General features: G+C 38.9%; 1 protein-coding gene across 3 annotated transcripts in view; it reads left to right on the top strand.

The window, feature by feature from the left end:
* Positions 1-14,459, top strand: part of cadm1b (cell adhesion molecule 1b) — a 375,267-nt gene that overhangs the window by 241,781 nt on the left and 119,027 nt on the right. For 2 of the 3 annotated variants that reach the window (XM_057839778.1, XM_057839776.1), the window contains exon 2: positions 8,544-8,564. The exons of the other annotated variant lie outside the window; for it this stretch is intronic. In XM_057839778.1, the coding sequence (XP_057695761.1) occupies positions 8,544-8,564 (21 nt within the window). The remainder of the gene's footprint in view (positions 1-8,543; positions 8,565-14,459) is intronic. 3 annotated transcript variants of the gene reach the window in all.

Here is a 14,459-nt window from a genome sequence, read left to right as displayed (position 1 = left end):
ATACTAAATAATTAAAGCACTATGGCACGCTACAGTGACGACAGTGACTCTGACATGGACCTTACAACAATGTTGGAGTTCGTCAGGGAACGCGTGTTTGCGTACTGCTGAGCTCTTGAGTGAAGAGTGGTCAAGGTGGAAATATTATTTTTTGTGAATAAATGTGCATAAGTGGAAGCTTCTCCCCTTTTTGGTACTTTTATACACGTATCCTAGCTACCACGCGTTACAATGTACAAGACATGGATTACACAAGGTGTGCTCTTTGGCCTGTACTGTATGTAAAGCACACGATAGCTCTGGATGCTAACAATCTACATAATTGGGATGAGTTTGAAAACGCAATATGCTTACCTTGAATATCAGCTAATAAAACCGGAGTTCCCAACAGCATACATTCTCGCTCCCAACCGGAGTTCCCAACAGCACTCTCTCGCATCACCAATTTTGCCCAACTTTTGTCTTATCAGGTATTTCCTGCACGCATTTTTCCCTGAAGCTCGTCTTGTGAACGACCGACAGTGCTGTCCTGCTCTTCACTTTTCAGATCTGGTTCAAATAGGAAGGGTAGAACTGACGACATGTTGAGAAAGCTAACGAGTGACACGCTGGAATTCCAGCAACGGGACCAGTGACGTCACGCACTGCGACGTAACAAGAATGGCGACCTATCACTTAAAATAATTTTACAAACTTTATTAAAACAAAAACATTAAGAGGGGTTTTAATATCAAATTATTACAACTCATACTAACATTTATCTTTTAAGAATTACTTGTCTTAAAAATAGAGGATCCCTTTAAGAAAATTGCTTAGTATACTAGTATGTGATGAAGCTTCTAAGTTGGAAAAAGTAAAACTGGCCTGTCAGGTCCTAAAATCTGTAGGATGTGCTCAAACAACACCCCCATTCAAGCTAAAAAATGCCGACGACTTCTACTTGCTTCAACGTGGAAAATTCATGTTATTTTATTTAGCTTGTTACCTTTCCGTAAACAGCTTGTCTTCCATGTCAGTGATACGTACGGTTGATAGGTTTGCCTTGTAATAAAGAACAAGTTCCTTTGACAGGGAACCATGGCAGAAGCTGCCTGTCATAGTTCAACGCTCCCCTGGCGGAATGATAGCCAACCATAATGTAGCTGGCCACTCCTACCCGACGACACTTCATGGCGGCTCTCGGCTGGCCAAATGTTTCAAAGTTGAATACCATAAAACACGTAAACGAAAGCTGTATTTTGCAGGATATGGTGAGGCTGTAACTTGTGGGTATAGCTTCATGGCCAAGTTGTGAATGAATTTTGTTGAAAGATGGGTTACAGTTACGTATATTTGACGAACAATCGTTGTTAAATAAATTCCTCCTTGTCTGTGTCATTCATCACTGAGCATTATTACCTCTGTTAAGGTATTTTCTTTTATCCAGCTAGAATCTAATTTCATTTTGCAAGTGTACCTTACAAAGTGATATGTGGAATAAAACCGGAGAGGAAATGAATCCAAGGTGCATTTGCAGATGTTTGCATTATTTGCAGTGCTTGGTAATCAAAGTGTTGCATCCCTAAAGACCAACAGATTGATTATCATTTCAACTCCAGCAGTTGTCATGGAGATGGACCATGAACTGGATGTGGATGCTTGTATGAGTGGCTGTAGTTGAAGTCTGTGCAAAAAAGAAATGAAGCAGGAGCAGCAGGAATAAAATAAGTAAACAACACTCCCAAATAAGAACTCATTTAAGATTTTGAGGAGCAATCACTTTCCTTGAACTTAATCACAAAGTATAAAATGTGTGATTGGTCGCTGCTCAACGTGTCTGGAGTCCACTACTCCATAAGATCCTGCTAATTAAATGAGAACACAATGGAGAGTGCACAGTATGGCTGCATTTTTTTTTTTTTTATTTTTTTTTTTTTATTTATTTTGCTAACAAGCAAAAATAACGATGTCATTTTATAAACATGCTTTTTAGTGCATAATATTTATGTGCTTACTTCTTACTGATCTGGTCCGAGTCCATCTGTGTCACGTACTGAATTAACATTATTTCCAGCATGATCTATAGTCACTGGTATGCATTGATTTTGCCTGCTTAACTTACATGCATTCAAGGCGGTTTTTAATTCAATTCATCAATGTAGCGTATGGACTACGTGTCCCATCATCACTCTGGGCTCACGCAGCCAATGGCATGGGATCTAACGTAGCACATCTAGATTGCTATTTGATGATATCTAGTGTTTGCGCGAGTGTCAGAGCATTAAAAAAGTTAACAAACGCCACAGAAGTCATGTCTGCTCATTACTGCACAACACCAGCATATGACAATCGAGTTTCATAAACAGGACGAGTTTGAAGTACAGCGCTTTTAATTTGCCACTCATTGTCCAGCAGATCTGTACGATGTTGAAGCCGCCTCCTTAAGCTTTTGTCTCGAAAGTGACCCAGATCGGATTTGAAATGGTCCACTTCTATGTGTCTTGTCCCGTTCAGACCGTCAAGTTAATGCCTCACTTGAGTCTGAAAAACACAAAAAAATCTGATTCGTGCATTTAGTCCTGCAGTATGAACGTAGCTTAAGTGTTTTGGGACACGTCAGGATCGCGGGTGCACATTCGAGCTGAGTGCAGCCACCTGTTGAGATGTGCAAGGGAGTGTTGATCTGTGTGCGTCCATGAATGTACGTGAGTATTTTTCCTTCATTTTGGAGGGTTCTAGCGATAGGTTGGAGCAGCTACATGTGCGGCCATTTCGTAGCTTTGCCTTTGCAATGGCGGGTAGTCATCGGCGAGTATTGTTTACATAATATTCATGTTGCACTTATGCTGGTGACGTGTTTGTTTAGCATCTTTGGAACTTAAGTCCGATTGAGTGTAAAGTACTCTTAGTTGTCGCCACGTTTTGTAGCCAAATTGACTAAGTGTGTGTACGGTGCATTTCCGGGTTGTGCGCACACATTCACGCCCGCCACCACCTTTGTGTTTATTGCACTGTGCAATTCATTTGTGTGTTGTTGGTTATTGTGCAGTCAATTTGCCTTGTTTTACATTGGCACTGATATGCTGACCCCTAAACCCTAACTCATAATTCAGAATTTTTGACATTAGGCTTAATCTTCGAGGTAGCGGTTGTTTAATTAGTCGGTGAAGTTTATTTAGACAAATTCCATGCAGTTTGTCAGTTATTTGTTGGTTTCAGGGCTCCGGAGTGGCTAAGCTAGGGTGAGTCAATGGTATTTGAAATCAACTCTATCAACTAATTAAATCCCCGCTAACTCTAAGATTAAGCCTTATGTGAAAAATTCTGATCTTCCCCTTTAAATTCAATTATCGGAAAGTCAATTACATGCAATGACATTTTTCTGTTGTCATTCTTATGTTGTGGCAGCAAAGGGAGAAACAATTGGTAAAAAGTAACCGATAAATTAGTTACTTTGATAATAAAGCAATCAGTAATCAGATTACTTTTTTGAAGCGCAATTAGTATAAAAGTACTTTTTCAAATAAACTGTGGCAACACTGGTGTTGCATTATCCTTAAAATTAAATGGCATATCGAAGACTTAATTTTGAGGAAATGCACCAGAAATGTGTGTGTACATGCACATTAGGAAAATACTGTAACTTCCCTTAACAACCGAGGCTACATTTGACTCCTGCCCAACATACAAAGAACAACAACATTACATTATCAGTCATTTATTAAATCATTTTGGTATAACCATGGCAAAAAAAAAAAAAAAACACACACAGTTTAATGATTCCACCACCCAACCGTTACCTTAGAGTAGGGTTCCATAGAAAAATGCTACTGTGTGTTCTCTTCAGTATCTTGGGATCTTACTTCAACATACTGCTAAAAATATTTCAAAGGTTTTGTGGATTTTCTGATTATCGTGTAAAGCGGTGACACTCCTCATTACAAAACTAATGCAACGGCCTCACACATCCGCCATGTGTATCACGCGGCAAATGCATTTGTTGTCTCCTCCATCACAATGCCGTCGAACAGAGAGAAGGGTGTGTAGATTGGGATAAAAAAAGAGTCGCGGAGACAAGGACGGACATCATTGGGAGGACGCTTGGCTTGCTTGCTCTCATCCTGCATGATTGACAGATGGGTCCATCGGCTGCACTCTTGCCGAGGCATTTTTCCGCCCCGAAATCTGTCCATCAGCGCTTGTCTAAGCAGAGCGACAGCCATGACATCTAATCACAGGCCAGCCGGCACCTCATAACTTGTGGCTAATGTGCTGCAGGTAACGCAGGGAGAGGCACGCCGCCAGCAAGGCACTATTAATAGTCTGGATGGCGGCAGCTGACAGGAAGTGGATCACTCTGATGGCGAGAGGAGGCGTCGCCAGACGATATCACAAGTCTGTTTGGGTTTAAGTCTCATGCAACTCAACTGTGTCTGTGCATTTGACCTCACAAAGTGACTGGAGCCTAACATTTTATTTTCTTGATGTCACTTTGGCTGCTTCACCTTAAAGTACCCGAGCTTAGGTTGGAGGTACAAAGCAGGATTTGTGTGGCTCTAACAGATCCAACCACAGTGTCCCCTAAGAAATCAAGAAGGAAATTATCCTATTTTGCTTCTAGGTCATGACATCGTTGTTTAATTACAAATTATGGATCGGCACTGCAGCAGAGTAGTAAGTCCACGCTTTACATTTTTCAAAGATTAAAAGTTGGAATTCAGGCTCCGGACTTCCTTCTCTGAATTTGATCCATGTTAGGTTTAGTGGAGGCTCAAAAGGTCTACCAGTACAGTACAAAGTTTCCTACAATGAATGAATGAGGGGAAAATTTACCCCTGTGTTCAATAACAGCTTTTTTAGCCAAACAGGCCTGGATTTCACCTTGTGTAAGTCAGTCTGTGCCATCTTGGCACAAGTAACTTCTTTGGCGTAATTTGAGTTTTGTGAGCTCTTTGGAGAACAAAATGATTGTCAAACTTGCCATGCTCCACCACATTAAATAACATCACATATGATTTGAATTATACATTTCCTTCAGTGATTATACAGTATATTACATAAATGAGAACATAATAAGCGGTAAATTTGGAATTATTATTAGTGTACTGTTTTTATTTTCCCATATTCACATTTAGGTGTATATTTCAAAACTTAAGAGTACTGAGATGACGCTTCAGGTATATTTTATGACTTCAACTATAGAATACAATATTAAAATTTAGGGATGTCCCCGATCTGATCACGTGATCGGAAGTAGGGCTGATTTGGCCATTTTTCAGAGGATCGGAATCGGAAGAAAAGGATCGGGTTTTTAATTTAAAATGTTTTTTTTTTTTTTTTTTTTTTTTTTTTTTTTTAAGCTAAAAAGTAACAAAATAATCCAGAAATACTATAGCATTGCCAAAAGAATATATATATATATATATATATGTTTTATACTCCACATCACTCCTGGAAAAGACCGAAGAGGAAGTACTGTGAACAGTACAACACTGTAACATGTTTGGAACTTTTGATCAAGTAAATATATAACCAAAAAAACAACTTTTTTTTTTTTTTTTTTTTTTTTTTTGTTACCTGATCGGGACTCTTAAAATCAGGTGACTTGGGTGCAAAAATATGCAATCGGGACATCCCTATTGAAATTACTTTTAGAGTATATTTCTGCTCAACTAGTACCAGGGGAGGCGGCACGGTGGCTGAGTGGTTAGCACGTCTGCCTCACAGTTCTGAGATCAAGGGTTCAATCCCGGGCTTTGGCCTTCCTGTGTGGAGTTTGCATGTTCTCCCCGTGCCTGCGTGGGTTTCCTCCGGGAACTCCGGTTTCCTCCCACATCCAAAAACATGCATGGTAGGCTGATTGAACACTCTAAATTGTCCGTAGGTATGAGTGTGTGCGTGAATGGTTGTATGTCTCCGTGTGCCCTGCGATTGGCTGGCAACCAGTTCAGGGTGTCCCCTGCCTACTGCCCGTAGTCAGCTGGGATAGGCTCCAGCACCTCCGCGACCCTCGTGAGGATAAAGCGGCATGGAAAATGAATGAATGAATGAATAGTACCAGGGGCTTTTACTCAATCCTAATGGGGAACATATAACATACCCCAAATAATCTGGATTTTATACTACTAACGGTTGAGAGTGAGTTGTTTTGACTACAGTACAGTATCACACAACATTTAACTGCCACACAATGTGTGTGACTTTGTGCTGCCCCAGAAAAAAAGCCCACAATTTTACTGACAATTTTAGAAGTAGTGACATATTAAAACAGATGTACTGTATGGAAAATTTTTACATTTATTCAAAATGAGAAAATTGATTTTGGCAATGTGTCTGCTTCGCACACTACTGACTAATTAAGTACATAGCAGTAGTGATTTGGTTTGGTGATCTCCTGTCTTTTCGAGCACTGTTTGGCAAAAACGCATTCTGTTCATTCTTCACACTATCAAGAAAAAGTTTTGAATGCCAGTCAGAGTGTGAGAGCATTCTACATGCTGTCCACTCACAACTTGTTTCCCCTCCGCCATGTGTGATTTGTCAGTAGTGATTTTATGTGCCCCGCCCCACAGAGGTGGGGGTTGCTGACATGCCGGCAATGCACAAAGACGTGTAACAAGGACATGTGTCACACCTTGCACCCTTATTACACTGCCAATGACAAGTAAGACAAGTTGTCTGCCCAACGTTTGTGCTGCATGGACGCACGCATTGCTCACTCCAAGCCCACTTGTCTTGGTGCAATGTGCTGCTACAACATGGGGAGGGGGGGGGGGGGGGGTCTCCACACATCAGTTGTGATTTGCTGGAGACAATTGTGTGTTGTCTTGTGTATGTGGAGTATGGGGGAGTGACGCTTCTCCAGGAGTTCATGTTATTGTAGTTAGCAGTTACGTAGTTTCCGATGTGTAAATATGCTTGTCTCATGATTTTACCATCACATTACTGTGAATTCTCGTTTTTCACAGTTAATAGGGACCAGAACCCACTGCCATTGAAAAACCTTGAAGTAGACCCCCCCCCCCCCCCCCCATTTTTTTTGTGTGTTTATTGTATTTTTTTTTTTTTTTCAGATTTTGCATTGGAAAGAGATACATATAAGACGTTTTTTCCCCAAAGTATGATTTAAAAAAAACTTTTGAAGCACTTCAAAAGTTTTTAACATGTTACTGTTCCACCGAATTTTTTTTAAACAAGAATAAAGTAGAAAAATGCTTCTCTATATTAAATGGTTTATTGAGTGAGTCCACTCATATCCTCAAGCTGCTCACTTACACACAATGAGTTGCTACAGCAACTGTTTAACAAGCTAAACGATGATTGACGCATGTGGCGGTTTGAAGTTTTGGCTTCCAAACATCTATGACAAGATCAAACCTTAACAACTGTCAATCATCGTTAACTTTAATAAGCAACTCTAGTGCACTGCCAGATCAAGAAAAGCAGCAGGAGGGAGAGGGATACTACGTGATCGGATCGGGCAGCTCATTTGTATTTATTTATTCATTTTTTTAATTGAAACAAAGAAAACATTCGCGATGGACTGATGGTGAAGTTTGAAGGATTACTGTACTTACTCTACTGTAATGTGACAACAATGTAGTGTACTATAAGGATTAATTAATTTTCGTGTTGCATGATTATAATCAGAATGAAAAGGGTTTTTTTTTTCTTCTAATCACTACAACTATTACCAATAACAATAGTCAGAACTATTTTAATAATAATAATAAAAATATTACTTGTTACATTTTGGGTAACATTTTATGTCAATGCGGTATATGCATTAGCAAGAAACAAAAAAATCTTTTTAAGCAATTATGAGTAATTGATGAGTAAAAAAAAGCTGATATTTTTTATTGTATGCAGCAATAAATACATTTATTGGATTGCAGTATTAAATTATTTAATTGAATTAAAAAAAAAAAAAAAGTCCTATTTTATTTGCCATATGACATTTTCAGGAAAACTTAGCCATTTTCCTTTGTGTGGCTGCCTTAGCTAGAATATTTGCCCTGTGAAATCTGCCTCGCAACAAATTACCAGAAAAAGAACCCTGGCCAATTCCTCATGCTATTGTACATTTTCAATACAAAATCATTATAATGTGTTAATGCTGAGAAGAAAATGAATGACACCATCTCGCTGGAGGTTATTCTACCAATCCCTGAAGAGGTCTGCTGTGGGGACTTTGGGAGTGTACCCTCCTCCAGGGCTTTGCATGAGGTGCCAAGCTGGGTGGGCAGCGTTCCGAGCGGGTGCCCACCCTTTTTCAGCAAAAATGCCATTTCCCATGAGAACGTCTTTGGTTGCCACATGTATAAAAGTTCTTTTTGCTTAAGATCAAACCAAGGAAGGAAAATAAATAATATGGTTCACTCATGAAGACCTTTGTTTATTAAAATTGGGGTGGGGGCTTAATCATATGTTTATAATTTCATATTAAATTAAACATTCTGTAATTGACCCGGTTTCTGTCATCCACCATGCAGTGTTTTTCTGCTTGCTTTCTCCCTGCTTATAAAATGTTTTTCTTTTCATGTCTTCCTCATCTGCTGCATCAGGAGCTGCTGAAACCATCACAGGTACTGTGCTTCCCTTTTGCTTCCCTTTCCTCATTTCTACGTGCCTGTTTGCTCATCTGTGCTGATTAAAATTGGGCCTTTTTCTGAAATGAGCGAAAAGAGACATGCAGTATTCATTGTTATTCTAGACAGTCAACAATTCTTTGTCTTTTCGAGGTTAATTGGTTGCCCCACTTGTTTGATTTTATAGTGATGCTGCTGAGCAAATAAATATGAATCTATAATTAAACAAATTTAAAAAAATATTCATTGCAGCGATACATTCTTTTCAACCAGAATTAAAAATCAAAATATCCCATAATTTGTTCTTACCTAGCAACATCAGAGGTGGGTATAACGTACTTGAGTAATATTATTTTGAAGTCACGCTGCTCTTACTTGAGTAAGATTTGTGGCTACTCTACCCACCTCTGAACAGCATCATTTTTTAATCAGTGACTGAAGGAATAATTCCTCTTTACGTTCCTACTTCTAACCTATTTCAACTATCCTACTATTTATAAAAACATATGTAGGCTATCATCTTTAGCCTCGTATTTAGAGTGATTAAATAAAGCACCACTCAACAAGGTTTAGCGAGTTACTAATACTCGTGTCTTAGCATCACACGTTAAACTAACAAGTGTGTCCGATCACATACAGTGGTATGAAAAAGTATCTGAACCTTTTGGAAAATGAATTCAAAAGTTTATCAGGATGTTTTGCAGGAAAATCTGAGGCCGTCTGTCAGATAGTTGAAGCTAAAAAGAGGATGGATGCTGCATAAAGACAATGATCCAAAACACAGAAGTAAATCAACTTCAGCATGGTTTCAGAAGAACAAAATACACGTTCTGGAGTGGCCAGTCAAAGTCCAGACTTGAACCCCATTGAGATGCTTTGGCATGACCTAAAGACAGTGATTTAATCGAGACATCCCAGGAATCTGACTGAACTACAGCAGTTTATTAGAGAAGAATGGGCCAAAATGAGTCCTGATCGATGTGCCAGACTGATCTGCAGCTACAGGAAGCGTCTGGTTGAAGTTATTGCTGCCAAAGTGGGGGCATACATTTTTAAATGCGATGGTTCATTTGCTAATTTTCCCCCTTTGTCATTGTTTGCATACTATCCTCATTAAAATATGAAAACCTATAAATGTTTGGGTGGTTTTAGTTAAAGCAGACACTTTTTTCATCTGTGTCATTTTGACAAAGATCAGATCACATTTCAAGATTATTTTATGCAGAAATGTGAGAAATTCCAAAAGGTTCAGATCCCTTTTCATACAACTGTATGTTTGTATGAACATTGCACAACTCTCAAAAATATGAGCTAGGATGCTAATGCTAATACAACACAAGAGTGTCCTGGCTGATTCACTGCTTGTCATGGCTAACACTTGGTTGTCAAGGCACTAAAGGGGACCTCTCTCATTAGAGGCCTTGTCACTTTTCTTACCGCTATTTAGTCCGATTTTGCTTCCTTCCCTTGAACTTATAGACAAGTTTCCTGAGCGAAACACTGGCGGCGCCATATTTGACATTTTTTCCTACTGACTTCTGGTATAAACAGAACAACTTGAAGTGTGGTTGAAGTAAGCGGTGTGTAGACGGTGTAGTTAAACTGCAAAATCAAACCAGACGAACCCACGGAATCTCCAAAAATGGATTCAGCAGGACGTAGATGTGCGTGGTCGTATGAACTCCTGGAAGCGCCTATTTTTATGATTGGAAGTGGAATATTTTGACCAGCTACAAGATGTGGCTAGCTGATTTAAAGCTAAAGGATCCTCCTAAAAGATTGTATGTTTGTTCTTATCACTTCGTTGATCATTCGTGGACAAAATTCTAACCATCAGTGCAGCCTTTGTTAACATGAGGTGTAGCTTGATACGTCAGCCACTAGGGTTGGGCATCGTTTGAAATTGAACGATTCCGGTTCCGATTCTGATTCCGTGTTTCGATTCCGGTTCTGAACGATTCTCGATTCCGATTCTTTTAAGAGGCAGTTAATTAATATGAAATTTATGAATTATATGAACTTCTCAAAGGGCTATTTTTAACTTGGATAAAAATAGTAGTCTTTGAACTTGAATGTGATGAAGATTATTTCCACCGGAGGGCACTTTCACAAAGATGTTTATTTTTCAAAAGCTCACAGAGAAAACATTTACACATATTCTTTTGCCATACACGTCCCTTAGCTGGGCGCTACGACGTAGCATTAGTATGAATTATTCTATTGATTATAAGATCTTTTAATACTGTTGATTTTAACAAGGGCATCTATTGACTAATGCCAATGAGTATCATTTCGCATCTAATCCTCTATACATGTGCTAACGCTGCCTACTCTGTCATATCGCACCTAGGTCTATATTCATGATATTGACCATAGCCCGACGTAATAATACGACTTATTCTCGTACTATTTTCCATTCCAAGCCTGTGTATGACTTGTAGTGGATGAGTGTTTTCTTTTCAATTTCTTTATTGTTGTATAGCTACATTTAGCAAACCTAATGATGTCTCGCTGTGATGCAACACACAGAATTTTACCTGCTATTGCTTTGTGGTGGCATTGTCTTGGTTCCACATCTCCATCAGGCATGAAAAGCGCTCACCTTTCGGCGAAATTGGCCGTTTTGAAGTCAAAAAGGGTGACCTACGTGAATTGTGTAAATCCGAGGAGAAATTTTTGAGGGGGGGCAGGAGATTTTTTTATAATGTCGGACTCTTGGTATGCAAGCGGGGAAAGCAGCACAAAGCCAAAAAAGTGCATCAGAGTGGCCAAAATATTGACGAAACAAAGGAGGGTTCACTGTTTTCCTGTCACTTCAACGCGGAACTTGGCTGCACGTCGGCTGTGAATGAACATCTAAAGCGCCGTCACCCAGTTTGTAATTCCATCTAACTATTAACGACATGTTTAATTCAAGTTGCTAAGCCTGTCGAGATATGCAATGAGTCCATTTATCGCACGGTAAATAAAAATGAAGGAGGTAATTTTCATGGCTGCGTTTTATCGTCTGGTGCATACATTTGTGCGTGCAAGTACACATGCGCTTTGATAGCATATGAGACTCAAGTTCCTTTCACAAAAGTTTATTGGTTATGAACACGCCGTAGAAAAAGTTGAGACTTACAAAATAAGGAAACACATGTATCTTAAACACTGTAAACGTTAGCATTGCTACATTGAGGCTAATGAGGGAAAAAGACATCCTCCTTTAGCCTGCTATAAAACAGCGTCTTGTCCAAAATGCAAACTTGTGGTAAAAAGGTGACACTTCAAACGTGAAAAATCGCTGGTTAACAGCATTTGCAAATGAAAAAATGATTAATGACACCACATGCAATGATAAAAAGAGCTTTTTTTGTAAAGCTGTAAGCCATTTAGCGAACGTACTTACGGTAAACATTTCAAAATAAAAGCACTAAATATTCCTCATATAAATAACGATTTCTGGAGTTAATCCCACATACTGTACTTCAGAATTCAGATTTTACACTAAGAATAGTTTTAAAATGACACCCTTTATGAAAAATCTGATTGGCAATTATTATAATACTATTATACTAGTATATTGTAGTATACAATAATATGAATGCTAAATATTTTTGTAAGAATTGTTTTGAATCATGTTGGAAAGGCGTAGTCAGTGTTCTGATTCTATTTCCGTTCCATTTTTTTTGCACTAGTTAATTCTATCAGCATTTGACCTCATTGTTTATTCGTGATTTATTGTTGTTATTTACGCGTTTATTGATACCTTAATAAAGAATTTAAGTGTTCCAACATGTTTTTGTGAATTAATAGGCATCATCAAAAATGTCATTGCTAAATTAGTGAAAGAAAAAAAAAAGGGCAAAAATAGTCGGCTGACTAACCAGGAGAAAATTAGTCGTTTGGGACAGCCCTAGTTGTACAGTGTACCGGAACATATTTCCTCCACACCCTTCTCACCTTTTTAACCCCGGACCCATTTTCATGCCTGCTTCATGAACACAAAATTCACGTTTTCATGTATTAAGACACGTTCAACTCCGTTGATGTGCAGGCACTGGATGCCCTGATTGTTTCCATCCACTGCCATTAAATCAACAAAATACAAAAATATTTTGGTCGTGGTGACTCTTAGCCATTTCTCTATGTTGTCCTCATGGTGAGAATGGTGGCAGATGGATGCAGTATTTCCGAATTGTATTTTTTTTTTAGGGATTTTGATGAGTAATGCCACTCCAGCTTCATTGTTGTTTTGGTTAGAGAACATGTAAAACAAAAGTCGTGAGCAGAAATGCGGAAGTAAAGCGCTTGTACCTAGGAAACTTGTCTATATTTGATGTTTTTTTTTTTTTTTTTTTTTTTTTTTTTTACAAATGCCCCTTTTATTTTCTTGTTTAAAAAAAGTTTCCATCTGGATGTGAGCTTCTTTTAGTTTGAGAAAAACAAGGGGTCCTTTTCAGTCCTTTTCTTGTGTTAGCCAATCTAGCAAGGATTTTACAAAGAAAGAATAAAGTTTGTCAAATTTGGTAGTGTGACTTTTTTCGAAACCTTTTTTCAAAAGGTTCCAGAAGTCGTAATTATATCCTATAAGACCCAAATCCCTGTTGCTTTTGAAGGAGCGTTTCATCATATAAGGATCAGGCTCTAATGACTGCGCAGCATAAAGAGACATGACTTGGAAAAAGAGGCAGCTTCAGAGACAGAAAAGTTTTATTGTTAATGATGTTCTTTAGAACTGCTTGTTGCTGAAAAGAAAGCGCTGACTCAGGCAATTGGATGCTGGCCCGTGCAGCTTTTGATGTTGACCCCCCCCCAAAAAAAAAAAAAAAAAAAAAAAAAAAAAAAAAATCAAAGCGAGCATCTTCTATTAGGCGCCTAAACCACAAAATCCAACTTTTACTAAAATTGGTCTGGTTTAGTTCTGTGTTTCTTAAGATATCGCTCCTATCCAATAAAAAGTGTGCATCCCCAGATGAAAGGCAATTAATTAGGTCACTGAAACAACCTCATTTTGATGTTGAAAAATACAAACAAAAAAGATAAAGCGGGGCATGCTTGACTGAAGACCGGGTGCAAAGATACTGTTAAGAAATAAGCCCTGAGCTTATTAGCATCACTCATCAAAGACGAAGCGCACATTCCAGAGTGTGTCCTCAGTGGTATTCCCATAATTGCATTTAGGCTTGGATCGTTGAAATTATTAGAGTTTGGTGGTCAAATATCGAAATTCTCCAACAATCTTCCTCAACATGTCAAACCAACTATGTGTGATGACAATACACTTACTTGGCATTTTAATATAATCCATCTGTTTAATCCTTTCTGAAAGTGGAAGCAATCCAATAATTACTGTAACACCTGTAGCACAGTGGCAGTCTAGAATATCCTTTATGGAACCCCCCTTTGAACGCCTCTTCTATCCACAACACTTTTCTGTGTTAGGGTTGAACGATATTGGGAAAAAAACTTGGCGACTTGAAGTTCCGCTCTGAGACCCCCAATTTGGCCAAATTTCAAAATTGTCCTATATGTATGTGTGATGCATCATTGGAAAACTTAAAACCTCAACTTTCTAGGGGGAAAAAATTTGAACAGGAGGGCATTTAAAAAAAAAAAAAAAAAAATTATAAACAGCAAAACCCTAACTGGAGGCGAGAGCACACTTGCCTGGTACACCAGACTCACCGCTGTTCCAGCTATTGAGTCTGGCCACCATTTAGCGATACAATTTCCGGGGCGGCGCAAGCCACAGCAAACAGGCAGCGAAGTGGACCAATCAGCAACGGGCAGACGTGACGTTAGTAAAACGACGAGGGCAGGACGAGGGACTTGCGCGCACAAGTAAACATACGAGGAGAGCGGAGTTTATTCAACATGGCTAGCGCGAGACAGACTGTTGTCAATGAC

The sequence above is a fragment of the Corythoichthys intestinalis genome, chromosome 6 (assembly GCF_030265065.1).
Source record: "Corythoichthys intestinalis isolate RoL2023-P3 chromosome 6, ASM3026506v1, whole genome shotgun sequence".
Lineage (NCBI taxonomy): Eukaryota > Metazoa > Chordata > Actinopteri > Syngnathiformes > Syngnathidae > Corythoichthys > Corythoichthys intestinalis.
The sequence above is the reverse complement of the archived record's forward strand: the minus strand, read 5'-3'. Positions and strand labels throughout refer to the sequence as shown.